The following is a 16,030-nucleotide window of genomic DNA, read 5'->3' as shown; positions in this document are numbered from 1 at the left end:
CTGCACTGGCTGTTGAGTGAAGAGTCAAGTGAAGGCTTTGTGCATTTTCATCAAGCCCACTTTTGAAGCCCATGCCCTTTCTTCCCTGGGAGGCAGCCAACCCCGTGACAGGACTGTGGGCTCCAGAGATAGATCTGGCCACCCGACAGTTCCTGTCTGTGTGACCTGGCTCAGTGACTTCACCTCTCTGGGCCCCAGTTGACTGCCCGTTCTGGTGGCTAAGGATTGACTGGCCACAGCTGTGCTCACTCGGTTACCATCGGTTACCATCGTCCGCTGTGCTTTTGCTCAGTGGCGGAGGTTGGACGGAGACTGTGTGGCCAGGAAAGCTTCAGACACTCGCTGTCTGGCCCTCGTGGGAAAGTCTGCTGACCCTTGACCTGGGAGGTGGGGAAAGTTAGACCTGCAAGAACCTGGGCTCCGGAGGGCCCACTCACCAGTGTGTCCCCCGCTTGTCATCTACCCCAGGGTCTGTTTCAGGATTTAGGGAGCAGCTGTATGTTTGACACTCAGGACATGCCTGGTACCCAGCCCATGCTCAGTGACCGTGAGCTCGTATTCTTCTGAGATTGAACCTGGGGGAGGAAAACTGCCCCGATGTGGGGTCTGGAGTGTGGGCGATCTCCGGGTCAGACCATTCTGCCCTTGGGAGACTGCAGTGGAGAGGGTTGTCACAGCTGCCAGTAGCTGAGAATTAAAAGGATTAATGGACGCTGCCGACTTTGATAGGCTCACGGCCTGCAGCCATCAGGGGAGGGCTGGCTGTGTAGTTTTCTTCTCCATCCTCCTTGTGAGGGGCAGTGACAATGCCCCCGGATGTGGGCCTCAAGGCCCAAGCCCAGAGCCACCCGCCCACTGTCCCCTGGCTATTGTCTGCTGGGCCTCGGTGTGGCTCAGGGCAGGGGGGCAGGCCTCCGGGACTGTGGGAACGGATTAGAAGCCCTGGGCTGGCTCCCCTCGGCATAAACTCCTGATCAAAGACATTCCTGGGATGACAGAGCCCTGTGTGCTCAGAGGTCGCCCAGCGTGCGGGATGCACCCCCACACAGCCCAGCACTGGCGTGCCCTCCCGTGCCCACGCCCAGCCACTGCTGGGATTGGCCTGGTGGGGTGATCTCCGTCCCCCACCAAACATGAAGCCAAGACATGCGGGCAGCTGGCTTCCCAGAGGCCCTGGGCGGGGTGGTCTGGGAGGAGTGCGGGAGGCTGGCACTGCAGCTGGGGCCCCCAGGGGCCTGGCGGCGCCCACCTCTGTGATTGCAGCTGCAGCCGCCTGCTCTGGGAACCCCACCTCTCCCCAACGTGGTCCTGGCATGGAACTGACTCCCCTGGGTGCACACTGCCGGGTCCTGGGGCCTTTCTGCCCTGGCCAGGACGATGAGGTGCTGCCTGGGCCCCTGGGAAGACCCCGTGCCCGCCTCCCACCTCCTCACGCCGTGGAATCCGTCCTCGCCCCCAGGTTATGCAGGGCCGTCCCTGTCCCTCTGTAACCGACAAGGCAAGCTGGGTGACCTGTGGGAACAGGAATGCCGCCCGCCCCCTTCCGTTCAGCTCCCACTTCTCAGCATCCACTGTTTGCCAGGCTGGAATTGGGGGGCAGAGAGGATTAGCAAGACACTTGTCCTAAGGGCTCACATCAGGTGTGGTGCTTCCTGGGCCTCCCAGAGCCACCTGCTGGGGAAGGCCTGGGGGGTCGTGGTGGGAGCCTGGAGGGAGGGGGCAGCGTTTCAGGCTCAGAAGTGGAGGCAGGAGGTAGTCTGGTGTGTCCTGCAGTCCTATGGGCGGGTTAGAGGAGTCAGGCTGGGGGAAACGGAGGTGGGGAGAGAGGGGGTGAGATAGAAGGGGAGGGGGGTGCGGGGGGGGGGGGAGATGGGCCAGGTCCCAGGACCTTAAATAGAGCCAGAGGAGCCAGAAGCCCCAGGAGGGTTTGGCAGAGGGTGGGGGGCTGCCTAAGGCCAGGTTGGGAGCCTGGGCCGGCCTCCTGGCTAACTAGGGCCCAGTGTGCCCGCACTGGGGCAGTGGGGCTGAGGGACAACAGGAGCTCGGGCTGCCGCCAGGACGCAGTGGGGGTGAGGCTGAAAGGCTGCCTCCGAAGTCCCTAAAAGGCGTTTTTATTTTCGCCATATGCACAGGGCCTTCACTGCCATCCCATAAGGGGACACAGACACCGGAGGGGCTGTGTGTGGCTTGAAAGGTCAGGGCTGGAGGCATAACCGAGGAAGAGCCTTCCAGACGCCTCTCGTGGGGGCTTCCCAGGAGACGGGGCCAAGGGGACTAGCGACCCTCCTCAGTGGCCCAGACCCTTCACTTGTGCTTATGCAGCCCGTCCTGTGGGGCCTCCTCCCCTCCCCTCCGCTCTCCCAGGCCCTGCCTCTCTCCCTTCCACTCTGCCCACCCTGTCAGCCTGCACTGAGATGTTCCATCTGGAAAACATTAAAAACCGTAGGCTGCTCCCTCGCAGCTCCAGCCTCCCATGCGTGCGTTCACGCCCGTGCAGGGAGCTCGCCCTTCCTCTCCCGATTCTTGCTGGAACCCAGTCCACCCGCTGTGACCCCCTCTCGCCCAGGACAAGCTGAAGCCCTCGTGGTGTCAGCTTCCACTGTACACGTGACATCACAGGTGTCCACCAGGCCTCCCAGGTCACCAGCCCGTGTGAAAGGCCACTGGAATGCAGCCCAAACACATGCACTGCGCTGTCCCCACGCCTGGGTGCCTCGGGACCATGATTCACCAAGAGCAAGCAGCAGTTTGCGCCAAAAGGGGTTAACAAATGCTGGCTTTATTTTCCTATCTGCAAATAACCTGGGAGGACTAAACGTGGGCTGGAAGACAGTTCTGTTCTGATCAACAGGCACGGTCACGTCACTGCTCCCCCCCCCAGCTGTTGTCTTAGGTGGTTAGAGCCTCTGGCAGTCACTCGTGCGTGTTCTCGGCCCGAGTGCACCCCTCCCCTCATCCCTGCGCTGTGAGAGCATCATTTGCTCCTGGACCAGGGGACATCTGGCAATGTCAGAGGTATTTTTGGTTGTCACAATTGGGGATGTCCTGTCACCTGGTGGGTAGAGGCCAAGGATGAGCTAAACACCTCACAGTACACAGGACAGCCCCCCACGACAGGACAGGGGACTCCACCCATCACCCCCAGCCCAAGATCTGGCACCAGGCCCCCAGCCCCTGGCTTCTTGCCTGCCCCCAGGAAACAGGCAGGCACCACACTGGGGTTTTACCAATTTTATTTCTAGATTTTTCACGTTTGTATTTTTTTTGCTGGAAACATGCCCATCACTTGTCTGTGCTGGGAAATGCCAGGGTGTGCAACCATCACACAGACCCCAAGTGCCCCCCCACCAGAGACCCTCACAGATCTGCTGGTTGTAGGACAGACTCCGCTGTGCCCCCCGGGACCCGCGTCTGGCCTTTCAGCGCAGTGTTCACCCCCCACTAGGACTGCCCCTCCAGGACCCAGTTTGGTTCAGACGCCACAGCCAGAATGCTTGAGGTAAGCGGAAGCCACGTTCCTGCAGGCGGGGCAGGTCCCGGGAGCACGCAGGCTAACCCCACTGGGGCCCCCAGGGTGCAAATCCTTTTGGTTCGGCAGCACACGAGGTGACTCGGGCACACAGCACTGTGAGCGGGCTGCAGTGACATCTGGAGCGTCTTGAAATCAGCATCATGCTGTCATGAGCAGAATAGCGAACAGCGCTAGTACATAACCTGAAACTTGAACGACTCCAGAAGCTCTTCCCATTATCCCGAGTGACCACAGGGGCACGTTAAGACATACTTGTTACAATAATAATAATAACAATAATAATAATAATAATGATGCAAGTTTCATAGCTACACGCAAAGAACAACACAGCTGTAAAAACTACTAGGATGGTAAATGCCGGGTCAGGTGGAGTCCAGCATTAACAGGCGCAGGGAAAGGAACCGGACACAGGCTGGTCCTCAGAGACGCCAGGATGGCCGCTTGCACGCGGCCCGGAGTCCATCCACACCAGGCCCCTCTGGGGATCTCGTCCGCGTGTCTGTTTGCCGAAGCAGGAGGCTGTGGGCCAGACAGAGCCCAACTGCCTGGTCTCCACATGGCTAAATGAAGCATGAGGTATCATGGAACGGGAACCTTTTTGGAATAGAGCAGTAATCACATTAAGTCAAAACTGATCACATAAAAAAAAAAAAAAAAGAAAAAAAAAACCAAAACAAACAACTACAAAAAAAAGGCATCCGTAATACATTTTTTCTATGAGAAAATTAAAACGAGAACATGGCAGTATATGACATTGTAAAACAAACAAACAAAAACTGATCCTCCAATAGCAGCAAAACATTGTGAAAGACACAGAGAAGCGCTGTGAATCTGTTTCCAGACCGTGCTGGGAAGTCCTGGATCGGTAGCAGCGAATCAGAAAGCGGAGCGGCAGCCTGTCCCTCGGGGTCCCCCACCAGCCTCCCTCCCGCACATCCTCACTCACATGCCCTCCCAGCATCACAGCAGCCTGGGCGCTCTGGCCACCTCCCTCCACACTCCCGACATAATCATTACAAAAAGGTCCACAGCCAAGATGTGCAAAGTGTCTATTGGTTGCTAACATTGCTTTCACACGGGGCAGGGAAAGAACATACTAGAACTGAACTTGACTTGAGCACCCTAATTTTCCTGCAACTCTGATGCCTGTCTGATTGGATTCACTTTGGGAAATGCCAAACAGTCCGAATCGATGTCTTCGTTTTTTTCCTGGGAATTTTCCCCCCTCTCCTCTGAAAGGACCTAACTTTTATAAACTGTATTAAACCTGCAACAAAGGCAGCATGTTGTGTGTGTGTGTTTAAATCAAGGGGAGATTGCATCACTTTATAAATCATACTGGCCTTACAGACATCCTCTGCAATAAATAGTCTTTTTAGCCTTAACTATAAATTATATATTTTAGTGTTTAAAAACCTTCCTAAGCCTTAAACTATGCATCCTCTAGGTAAACCTTTAAGGCCCCTACTTTCAAACACCAGTTGGCACCAAAGGGTCCCTGAACTTCCACTTCTGTACGGAAAAAGGGATCATCCTGGCAATGCGAGAATGCACATTTTCTTCTCTTTCCCGCCTGGAACCGAGCCTTCTGAAACACACCCCCTTTCGCTAACACCGTATTGACACGCCCTGTCCTCGCACTCCTCTCTGCACACAAGTACGTGAATATCCCAAACCATTCCACTAAGAAACTGCCCCCCTCTCCACATACAACATAAACGAGAGATCTCTCCTACAACTACTGGACTGAAAGTGCTTTTGAAATGGAATGGTTTTAGAATATTGAGAAGGGGAAAAGCAAAAAAAAAAAAAAAAGCTGTGGATTTCACCCGGATGAGAGCAGGCTGCAGGTCTGTTGGGTGAACACCCAGCATCTCCTAAACAGGTTAACTACAAAACTATGAAGATTATAAAAAATAGAATGTTACATCGCTATTGCGGCTTTTCTTTAGAGTATTGTCCGCGAGGAGTCGGACAGTTGGCTTCCCGTTACTGCTACGCCGACTGGCTCCCGACACCCCGCTCGGGTGGTCGGTCCACAGGCAGAAAGGACTCGCACTCAGCCATGAACTGTCCGCTACTCTAACCAACAGGTTACATCAGCCATTGACAAGGTGAAGAGGTTACACGCCTACCTACGAAATAAAATAAACACGCACAAATGACTTATAAAGTGACTACATGCGTGAGCAAGCAAGATACAGGATGCCTAGAACCGCCTTAAAGCTCTGCTCCTTGGGAAAAGCACAATACGTATTTCTATCTAAAAACCTTCTACATTAAAAATGGTTTAAGTTTTCTATTTTTTAGAACATTTTTATGCTTTTTTTTTGCTTTAAACGCATCAAGAATCAAATCTATCCCTCCCCTGCAGACTTTCTTTGTGTTAATGCCTATCCTTACAATACAGAGACACAAACACATTAATAGAAAACTAGTTGATTATGGGTATAAAATCCTATTTTTGTAGCACAACCCTCCTCCCCCACCCAGCTCTGGGTTATGCAAACACTATTTTTTTTTTTCTCTCTCTTTTTTTAAAAGACAGTTTTTGGGTACTTTTTTTTTCTTTCGCTTAAGTCAGAGACAGAAGGGGGAAAGAGCAAAGGAAAAAACCGACAGCAAGGGGAAGGAAGCTGCCCGTTCTGGCCGTGAGCGGTCCTGGAGAGGTGCGGTCTGTGGGGAACACCCGGGCCAGCCCCTCCCTTGCCGGCCGTGGGCACCCTCAAATGTTCACATCCCGCACGTCGGTGGGCGTGCAGGCCAGGTCCAGCTCTTCCTCCTCTTCTTCCTCCTCGGCAGCCTTGGGGTCCAGGTCCTGCTGCTGGGCCTGGCGGAGGCTCGACTCCAGCAGGGCTTCGATCTGCTCCTGGCAGGCCCGGAGGCAGTCCTGGTGAGACGGGGTGGGGGGCTCAGAAGGAGGACGGTGGGAGGGCCGCATCCCCCCGACACTCAAGGGAGCTGATCTAAGGCTGCTCCCGACCCCAGGATAGACCTGCATGGGCTTTGTCGGGCCCCCAGCTGCCCCTGGCCCGAGCAGTCCACACGCTCACCAGGCAGGGACAGCCCCACGCAGGAGCGAAAACCATAGGCTGCAGACCTTCCCTCCCCGCCCCCGCCTATCCCTGCATTCCCAGCAGGGAATTCTTCTGCTGGGCTCTGATCTGGTTCCTCTGGCCCCGCTGCTGTCCTTGGCAAATTCAGCCATTTGACCCAGGACAGGGAGGCCCTCTAAGCCCTGCCAAGTCAGCCCCGCGGTGAACCCAGCCTTCTGTGATGAATAGCTGTCAAAGCGTTAGGCCGTGCATGACTGAGAATGAATGTTGGGTGGCCTGGGGAACCGGGACCCTGTATCCGCCTCCATCCTCCTGTTCGGCCCGCATCCTGGGGGATGCACGGGCCTTGCCGTGCTCACCTGCAGCAGCCTTCCTCTTGCTGCCACCACCCTGCGTTGTCAATGGACAGGCATCCTGGAGCCCAGGGACCGCTCCTGTCTCACCAGGGACAAACCCAGCGGTGTGGAGGGGACTTTTGCCGCCAGGTGGCTTCACAGCTCCAGGGGTCAGAGCCACCTGTGCCAGCTCCCAGGATGCCACACTTGGACTTCTACTCTAGAACTAAGTCTCCAAACCTGTGCCTTTCCCCCAGGAATGGGGTTCCCCATGGCCCAGCCACGGGGAAGGTGCTGCTGAACTTTAACCAGTAGGGCTGGGGTTTCTCACCCAAAAGAAGTGGACCCAGGCCACAAGGCTTTGGGGTGATCCCGGGGGACCACCCACATTTCCAGAGCTCTAGGCCTTTACAGGGAGGTCTATCCCCCCCCGCCTCCACCAACGTTTATTCATCATGGCAGATTAGAACATAGGGCAAGTGCAAATAGCCCCATTTTACTGGTGAGGAAACTGAGGCCCAACTCTGGTGTGGAGCCCAACACCTGATGGCCGCCTCCAGCTTTGACCCACACACCCAACACCCAGCACAGCCTCAGTCCAGTCCTGACAGCTCCCACCCACCAACCCAGGTCAGCTCGATAGGCAGCTCTTAGGGGCAGTGGTTTACTTGCCCCTGGTAACTCGGGGGGGCTGTGTGGTGGTACAGAGAGCAGAGGGTGCAGGGAGGGACTCCCCTAGGCTGCCACAGCCCAGCTCCATGGCCCTTGTCTCCTCCCAGCAGCCCACTCGGACCTGCAGCTCTATCCTGTGAAGAGCTGACTTTGGCCACTGAGGGCTGGCTCCGGAGAAGGGCTGACAACCCGGGGCCCCCATTGCTGAGAGGTTTGTGTCTGAGCCAAGCGATGTTTTTCACCAGGTGCCCAGACAACACCTTTCAGCCTGGGTGGATTGCTCCCCGTCTGTCAGCTGCGAGGCATTTTGATTCAGATCTAATTAAAACAGGCTCTATTCAAATAGGGGTCATGGAGTCATTTCCTACCACTGTCTGGACAGCACTCTTGTTTGTGGCATTTCTAGTGAGGCTGCCCCATTTCCCGGTGGCTGCCTGAGGGCACAAGTGATGGAAGCACCAAGGCAGAGGGGGGCCCCCTCCAGGAGCTCCCGTGTCTACGGTTAGGAATGCTTCCTCCTCTGGGGACACACATAGGCTGGCAACCAAGCACCGCTGGCCACAGGATAGGCAAGTGTGTGTCTCATACCCTACCTTTTTGCAGTCATACTGCTGAGGTGGCCCCTGGTGGGCCACCGGAAGGCAGCTGGAGCCAGGCCTGGAATGGGGTCATTCCCAGGGTCACGGCTGACCTACCAACCACTCTGGTCTAATGCGGTAGATGCCACAAACCCTTGTCATTGGTATTCTAATTCTTTCTTTAAGGAGGGAAGAAAAATTGGGAATAAAACAATGGCATTTTTGAGAGAACACAATTGACTCTGGCTTTAAGAGAAGCAGCCTCTCAAAGGCAGCCATAAAAAACAAGGTTGTCCGGACTGGACCTATTGTCATGGCCCGAGACCTCACAAGAGCCCTTTTAAAGCATCTTTTTATTGGCCATTCACATTGTGGCCCAGACAAAGCTCAACCGAGCCCCAGGTCCACCCATCAGAGCATGGGTCATTTGACAGGGGCCTGCCTTGTGGGCCCTCTTCCTGGACAGCTCACCAGGAGGCCATTATGGCTCCTGGGAGCAATGGGGGACATCAGGAGGTGCTTTCCCTTCCAGAGGAGCCCTCAGGAGAGGTGGGTGAAGCTGGTGCACGGTCAGCCTGTGACACGGCCCCCACATGGGACCAAGCCATCCTCTTCGGCGGTCTTGGCATAAGCCAAAGCCTTTCCCGTTGGTGAACGCCAGCTTCAGTGCCCCAGACACTGGATGTTTCTAGTACTTGGTGCCAACGTGGGAGCAGTGCACGTGCTCACTTACCGGGTCACACTTAATCACTTTGGAGAGGAACCGTGTGAGGCGGTGATACGACAGGAAGCTGTTGGAACTCCCCAGGTGCAGGCCTTGCACTGCGGCCACCACACTCCCAGCGGCCACCATGGACGGCGGGTTGGAAATGAACTTCACGTCTGTGGCAGAGGGAGAGAGGCAAGGGGGCCGTGAGCAGGGTCAGCCCACAGGACCCTGTGATCTAGGCAGGTACCAGGGCCTGTCCCAGCAATGGCTGGCCTGGGTCTGTTAATTCTGAGGGGCCAGTCGGGAAGTGCGGGAGGCTCCCTCTGCCCAGGTGATGGTGGGACCCTCTGCTTTTCCTAAGGGCAACCTGACCTGCAGGCCCCTTGCACACTTGTTGTGGAAAGGACACTAAAGTGGTGATAGTGGCACGCGTGGACTGCTTTTTTGTTGCACCGGACGAGGAGCCTTCAGCCTGGAGCTGGGCACCTGTGAGAGCCCGCCCCACTGCCTCATCTTTTGCCACTGAGTGTGCAGGAATAGGGGACTTGGGTGAGCTGAATGGGAGGGGGCTGGGCACAAAGGGAGTGGGGCCCCCATGGGCTGGGGCGCACAGCCCATCTGAGTCTTCATCCCGAGAATAAACAGCTTGGCCTTGTTAAAGGGGCAGGCGCCAGCCAGGGGGGCTGGGAATAAAGGCAGCCACCCTGAAGGGGCAACAAAGCCGGCTTCTGGGCGCTGTGATTTAGAAAAGAAATCCCTAACAAGGCTCGCCACCTCTCTCCCCCACTAAAGGGGAGCAATTCCACCCAGTCTGAGAGCCAGGGGCTATGAATGAAAAGCTTTTCATTGAGGCCCGTCGGGATTGCACAGATAGCGCCGCGGCTGGAGCACCAGGTCTGACCGGCTGGACCTCAAGACCCCGTCTAAAGGGATGGAATAATTGGGGCAGGCTCACTTCCGAAGCCTGTCCCCCACGGAAGTGTGTGTGTGTGTGTGTTGGGGGGCTTATGTTTAGGTAAGGAGCAATCCAGAAGCTCCAATAGTTGTTCCTATTCACTCTTTGGTTGTGAAGGGCCCATGCGAGAACAAGCAGTCCCTGGAGCCGTGACACTGCCGACGCTGGCAAAGACCCGTTCTTTGAGCTAGATTATGTGCTCATGTCAAACAGCCGTGGCAGTGTCTTCTTACCCAGCACAGCACAAGGAAAAGCTCCCATTTACATGTTATAGGAAAAGCAAAAGCCAGTGCTGGGTGGGTGATGTGTGCACATGGGTGGGTCCTCAGGAACCCGTCTTTGGGGTGCAGGGAGAGTGGAGCGCCCCCCCCAGCACCTTTCAATGGGACCTCTGCCATGTGAGGGCCAAAAACACCTTCTGGGACTTTTGCTCATGCCCCCACCTCCCGTAACTCATTTGTTTTTGAGCTTCAGTAATGTTACTCTCATCTCGAGAGGTCCCCTTGTAACCAAGGGCAATAAGGACCCTGAGCATCTTCTAAGGGACCTGGTGGGTGGTGCCGCACCCCTCCTCTGGCCTGAGGTCCCCCACAGGGCCCGCCCTGGGAATTAATGTATGTGAAAAGCTGGGTCACCCCAAGTCCAGGGCTCACATACATCGACCTACTGCAGCTTGAGAGCTGGCACCAGAGCCTGTTTGTAGCCTCTGCACCAGGCTTGCTTCCCGCACTGCCAGCACCCAACGCAGGCTACACCCCCTGCTTTCCCAGGGTCCCAGTAGAGGAGCAGTTCCAGGCCACCCCAACTATCCTAGGGGGAGGGTGTTACAAGAGCCATTCCTTGCATTATCTCCAGGAAACGTTGCCCATTTCTCCAAACCACTTTCAGCTCCATAAAAGGCTGCCTGGAAATCTCCAGAGGCCTCTCTCCTCGGAGGCGCCCCAGCCAGAGGAAGCCTCCCTGCCTGCTTGCTGGGCTGGCCCTGGAGGCTGAGGGGATGGTCAGTGGGAGGATCCCCACCCCCACCCAAGAGCCAGAGCTGGAACGCCTGGGGAGGGGGCACCTCCCCACCCCTCAGATCCATCCAGCCAACGATGTCCTTGGCTTTTCCCCCATGCCTCACTTGGAAGGACTGAGAGGAGGGTGAGGAGGCCAGCAGAATCTTCCCAACTCTCGCCTAACCCAGAAATTCCAGCCACCAGAGACCCCAGACATCAGTAGGGTTCAATGAGATGCCGGGTCGGGGGCTCTACCCCTCCAAGGGGGCGAGGGTAGAAAATACCAACTTCCCCCTTTGACAAAGTGTGGCCTTCTGGCTGCCCAGAATAAGCCCCAAACAGATGTTGACAGCTGAGGCCTGACCAGGGGCAGAGGCAGCACACAGCAGAGCTGGGTGGGATGCGGGCATGGGTCCCCGGTCAGTGTCTCCAGGTCTCTTGGGCCCAGCTCATGCTTAGAGGGGAGGAAGGAAGAGGTCACAGAGGGTCAGGGGAGGGCTGGGGGAAGCTGGAGGCAAGTGTGTGTGTGTGTGTGTGTGTGTCTTCACTGGGTTTGAAAGGCTGGCTGCCGGGGGCTGGGGCCAGGGTAGTGCCAGGGAGAGGCATCTAGGGACCATCCAGAGCTGTGCCAGGGGGAGGGAGGGTTGCCCCCTGCTGCCAACCACAGCAGCAGGCTGCTCCAAAGCCCCTCCCAGGGCTCAGCTGAGGCGCCCCTAGTGGGGCCTCAGGCAGCTGGGCTGCTCTGGTGGCCGCCCCCGCAGAAGGGCCAAAGCTGAAGCTGGCCGCCCAGAGCACGTGGTGCAGACACTGCCGGCCTGCACTCCCCACCCCTGTAGGCGCCCCTGGCAGGTGGCCCAGCCCGGGAGAGGCCAGGAGGGGGCCCCAAAGCTCAGACTCCTTGAGGATACAAGGAAGGACAGGGGTGGGGGTGGGGGGAGAGGCAGGCCTGTTGGCCAAGGTAAACCCCTTTAACATGGAGTAGCCATAGCCTGGCCCCTGCCTGGTGTGGGGAGCAGTAGCCACAGCAACTGGATACAGACAGGCCAGCCTCCAGATCCTGGGAAGACAACACCCCCCTCCATCAGCCCAACCAACAGCCTGAGCCTTCTGTTCAACAGAACCGGGACAGAGGAGCGCTTCGGAGAGCAGGAGGGGTCTGCGGACCATCTGCTCAGATGGGGAAACTGAGGTAGAGGGCAAGAAGCTCTGCCAGGGAGGCCAGGCCAACAGGGCCAGTCACCCTACCTGTGGCACAGAGGGCAACGAAGGTCTGAGCATGTTTGCGGATGATCTGTTTGTTCTCCTCTGCCACCGGCATTTTGGAGAGGAAGTGTTCAATGAAATCGTGCGGGGTCATGGCTGCCAAGTTCCACTTGAGTTTGTTCACCAGCAGCAGCTCCATTTGCTGTGGAAATGGGGCGAACAAACATAAAGAGAGGTGCGGGGGCCGCTCCTGGAGGGGCTCGAGTGGGATAGGGGCCTGGAGAGAAAGGATGGGGATGTTGGGGGTCCAGCAAGGGGGGGAAAACATGCTATCCCAGGTCAAAAAATTGAAGGAGCCACTTGTAAAGGTTCCTGCTTATTATTAACACTTCACAAGCGGAGACAAAAAAAGACCACCAGCACATGGAACGCACGCAAAGCCTTGTCCGCCCCGCCGCCGCTAGAGGGCGCGCGCCGCCCACTTTTCGGCGGTACTAGGGCCGGAGACACAGTGGGAATCCCAGCGAAAGTAAGTGTGAGGTGGGGCGGGGGTCCCGCCAGGTCCTCGGGAGGGGCCCGGGCAGTTTGGCCTCCCGCCCTCAGAGCACAAGGTCTGTGGGAGGCCGGCCGGGTACCCCCTGCCCTCTCCCCACCCCCACTCCGGGGTCCTTTTGCTAAGAGGGCTACGGTGGGCAGTGGGTTACCAGCAGCTCTTCGGGCCGGATGGAGTTGTCAGTGTAGATGCACAACTTCTCGGCCGTCAGGGGGATGGTCTCTTTCATCTTTGAGGCCACGAACATGCAGGTGGCCCCCAGCAGCTGCAGGCGGCTCTTTTTCACCGGCTCCAGTGAGAGGAAGCGGTCCAGGTAGTTCATGGCCAACGGGAAGACCTCCTCCTCGCACTTCTGCTCCTCGCAGACCTGCCGGGGCACCCGGGTCGTGACCGCCGCCGCTGGGCACCTCCGCGGGACCCCGCGCCCCCCATCCCGCTCGCGCTCATGCCACGGGTCTCAGAACACGGAGGGTCGGGCAGGGGGTGGCAGACGCTTGCAGTGATGCAACCCCTCCCTTAAGTATCCCCAGTACCCACCCATCCCGAAACTGAAAGGGAAAGTCCCCGCGCGGCTGGCACGGTGCAGGCGGCAGCGGGCATGGCTGGCCGGCATGCGCCGCGCACGGGCTGCCGGCCCTGGGGACCCCGGCCCCAGTGGGTACTCTGGGGCCCGCCTGGCCCACGGTCGCACCAAATGGGGTGTGGGGACGCGGGGCTGGGCGCCGCGCTCGCAGCGCCTGCGAGACACAAAGGTGGCGTCCCAGGCCGCCGCGCCGCATTTCCCCAGACGTCATCTTTTCAAAAAATATTTAAAAATATAAAAAAAATAACTGGGTACGTAAAAAAAACCTGAAAATGACCCTCGAGCGGCCCTTTACCCAGGCCGGGGGTCGGGAGCTCGTTGCAGGCTCGGTGGAGAGCCCCAGGAATTCAAACTCAGGGGCCCCCCTTCCCCTTGGGCGCGGGCGCCGTTTCACTCTCGCAAGGGCACCACGCCGCACTTTAAAAAAATTATTTAAAAATACTTGCGGGCCCCCCAAGCGCCCACTGAAAGCCCGAAAATGTAACTCTAGCCCCCGGCTCGATATAGACTGGTCCTCCAACCCGAGACCCCTGCAGACGAGGGTCAATACCAGCGTGTTGGGGGCCACGCGACCTTGCAGCCCGGCGTGCTCTCCGGCCAAGGCTGGCGGTGCAGGGAGCCCCGGGACTCGCTGTTTGAACAAAGGGCCCCCACTTCCCGAGTGGGGTCCCCCCAAACTGCCCGCACTCGGTCTCCGCGCCCCTCCCGCCGGTTCCCGGCGTCCGCGCGGCCCCTTGCCGCGGCCCCAGCGCCTCGCCTGGCGCTCCCCGCCCCCACCCTGCCCCCAATTATTAATAAACACTTTTGCTTTGCAATAAAAGAACAAAGATGGCGCATAATACTGGCACGAGCGGTCCTTGCATACGTGTCCATGGATATTCATTTAAAAATCAAATATATGCCCCCTCCCTCTGGAGCTGGCGGCTCCGCGGCTGGGAGAGGAGGCGCAGCGGACTCAGGCGCAGGCGGGAGCTGCGCGGTGGCGGCCCAGGCGGGGGCCCAAAAGGGCGCCCAGCCCGCCGGCCCGCACCCTCGAGCCAATTAGGGTGAGTCTGGTACTGCCTTTCCCCGCAGGGACCCCCTCCCCCACCACCAGTAAAGGGAATTTCTAATGCCCCCACTCTGTCCTTGTTCGAAAAAACCCCACAGTATCTATATATTTTGAAAATACAATTCCTAGCTACACCCCCGGCAAACTTCAAAGTTAGGGTGGGAGAAAAGGGAGCAAGATGAGCCGCAAAGAAATGGGAATGTGGGTAACAAGTTGCAGGCAAGTCTTAAGAGAGCCGCCCAAGCCCCGCACCTCTAGCATCCAGGTAGCCACAATCTTCCGCATGGACGGCAGGATCTCCTTCTGCACACACTTGAAGTACGACACGGAGGGCGCGCAGGTCTCCTCCGCCTTCAGCATGGCCCGCAGCACCCGGTCGTTAAGGAGGTTGGCATCTGGGTATGCCCGGCGGATGGTCTCCACCTCGCAGCACAGGAGCTGGTGTGCCATGGCTGAGGCTCTGCTAGGCGGCCTGGGGCTGGCGGTGGGTCGGGGGCTTGGTCCGCGCTCGGCTCTAGCTCTTGCGCTCCCTCGAGCTCTTCTGCTCCTCGCCCGAGCGCGCGGACGCTGCTGTTCGCTGCTACAGCGCCGACAGCCCTCTGGAGGCTCCAGGACTTTGCAACTTCCAACAAAACTCCCCTGTAGCCCGTGTGACGTTACTGTTGTTCAGCAGAGATCAAAGCCGGGCAGAGAATGGGAGGGGGGGCGGGGGCGGGGGCGGGCTCAGGAGGAGGGGGCGCGGGCGCCGAGCGCCAGGGAGCCGCGAGGGGCAGAGCCCCGCAGCGGAGTTGCCCCCGAAGCCCAGTTTTCATAGAAATGCAAATCACCCGAGGCAGCCTTCCTCCCCGCCGGAGAAGAGGGGTGCAGGGGGGCCTGTTTTCCCGGAGTGGGTCCCCCGGGATTTGGGGGGTGGGGTGGAGGTGGCTCTGCAGAGGGGTACAAGTAGGAGGGCGGGCAGGCCACACGCAGCCGGGGGGAGACCGCATGGAGGGGGTACTGTGGGGCTTGGCGGCACCCTATATCGGAGCCGGGAGAATGGGCGCATTTCCGAGAACGCCACGAGGGCACCCACGGGCGGAGAGGCGGCCAAGGAATCTCAGCGTCTACATCTTCTTTCATTTTCATTAACACGTGTAAATTTCAGGAACCATTGAACATTCGGGGACGCCGGGCAGAGCCCAGAACCCTGCTGGAGGCTTCATTCCGGCGCACAGAGGGGTCGTTGCAAATGCCCAGGGGGGTAACCCTAAACGTTGAAGAGATTTCAGCCTAGCATGTGCTCGCTCAAAAAATAAAATGAAATAAATGCCCGAAAATTCCAGCAGCAGCCCAAGATGGTGGCCAGCATTTCCTTCATCCTGTCCTCCTCGCCTGGGGATCTGCAGGCTGTCTTCCTACTTTGGCCAGTCCATCCTTATGGGGGTCCCCAAATCCCAATCCACCCCTCCCGGTAATTTACTTACTAGAAAAACACCCTGAATGGAAGGCAGCAAGACAGTGGTCTCTGTCCTGTCTCATTTTAACATTAAAAAGTACATTAAATCGCTTAAAGTTATTAGTCGCCGCTCTGCCAGGGACAAGACCACCGGAAGCTTCCTAATTGGTTCTGTTGGAGGTGTGGACATCTTTTCACCTTAAGAATCTGCCCTGGGGCTGCACACGTGAGCCTGATGGGGACGGCAGGGGTGACAAAAATTAGAACAATTGTTAAGTTAAAGAAATGGGTGTATTGAGCTGATGATTTTAGCAAACTCTATATATGTTCGTGGTTATACGGCAGGGTCCCCAATATTATTGCAAAGTTA

General features: G+C 57.6%; 2 protein-coding genes and 1 long non-coding RNA gene across 5 annotated transcripts in view; 2 read left to right on the top strand and 1 right to left on the bottom strand.

Moving 5' to 3' along the window:
* The window catches only part of LTO1 (LTO1 maturation factor of ABCE1), a 90,090-nt gene that overhangs the window by 13,072 nt on the left and 60,988 nt on the right, over positions 1–16,030 (top strand). The gene's annotated exons all lie outside the window — the stretch shown is intronic.
* CCND1 (cyclin D1) lies at positions 6,047–14,885 on the bottom strand. The gene is made up of 5 exons (XM_019755666.2): positions 14,478–14,885; positions 12,743–12,958; positions 12,081–12,240; positions 8,907–9,055; positions 6,047–6,422 (listed from the first exon to the last, which is right to left on the bottom strand). Exons 1-5 carry the CDS (start codon positions 14,673–14,675, stop codon positions 6,258–6,260), a joined length of 888 nt encoding a protein of 295 aa, XP_019611225.1. The 5' UTR covers positions 14,676–14,885; the 3' UTR covers positions 6,047–6,257.
* On the top strand, positions 14,094–15,552 carry LOC141572299 (uncharacterized). Its single transcript, XR_012497666.1, has 2 exons — positions 14,094–14,220; positions 15,370–15,552. It is a non-coding gene; the product is annotated as an uncharacterized LOC141572299 (long non-coding RNA).

The sequence above is a fragment of the Rhinolophus sinicus genome, linkage group LG06, assembly GCF_036562045.2.
Source record: "Rhinolophus sinicus isolate RSC01 linkage group LG06, ASM3656204v1, whole genome shotgun sequence".
In the NCBI taxonomy this organism is placed as follows: Eukaryota; Metazoa; Chordata; class Mammalia; order Chiroptera; family Rhinolophidae; genus Rhinolophus; species Rhinolophus sinicus.
This window is presented reverse-complemented; position numbering and strand designations above follow the sequence as displayed.

Excerpts from the sequence above, each read along its gene's own strand:
- CCND1 (XM_019755666.2), bottom strand. The coding sequence starts at position 14,675 with ATGGCACACCAGCTCCTGTGCTGCGAGGTGGAGACCATCCGCCGGGCA. Across the intron at positions 12,959-14,477 it reads TGGCTACCTGGATGCTAGAG|GTCTGCGAGGAGCAGAAGTG; the intron begins GTGCGGGGCTTG and ends GTGCCCCGGCAG. Across the intron at positions 12,241-12,742 it reads TCCGGCCCGAAGAGCTGCTG|CAAATGGAGCTGCTGCTGGT; the intron begins GTAACCCACTGC and ends CCATTTCCACAG.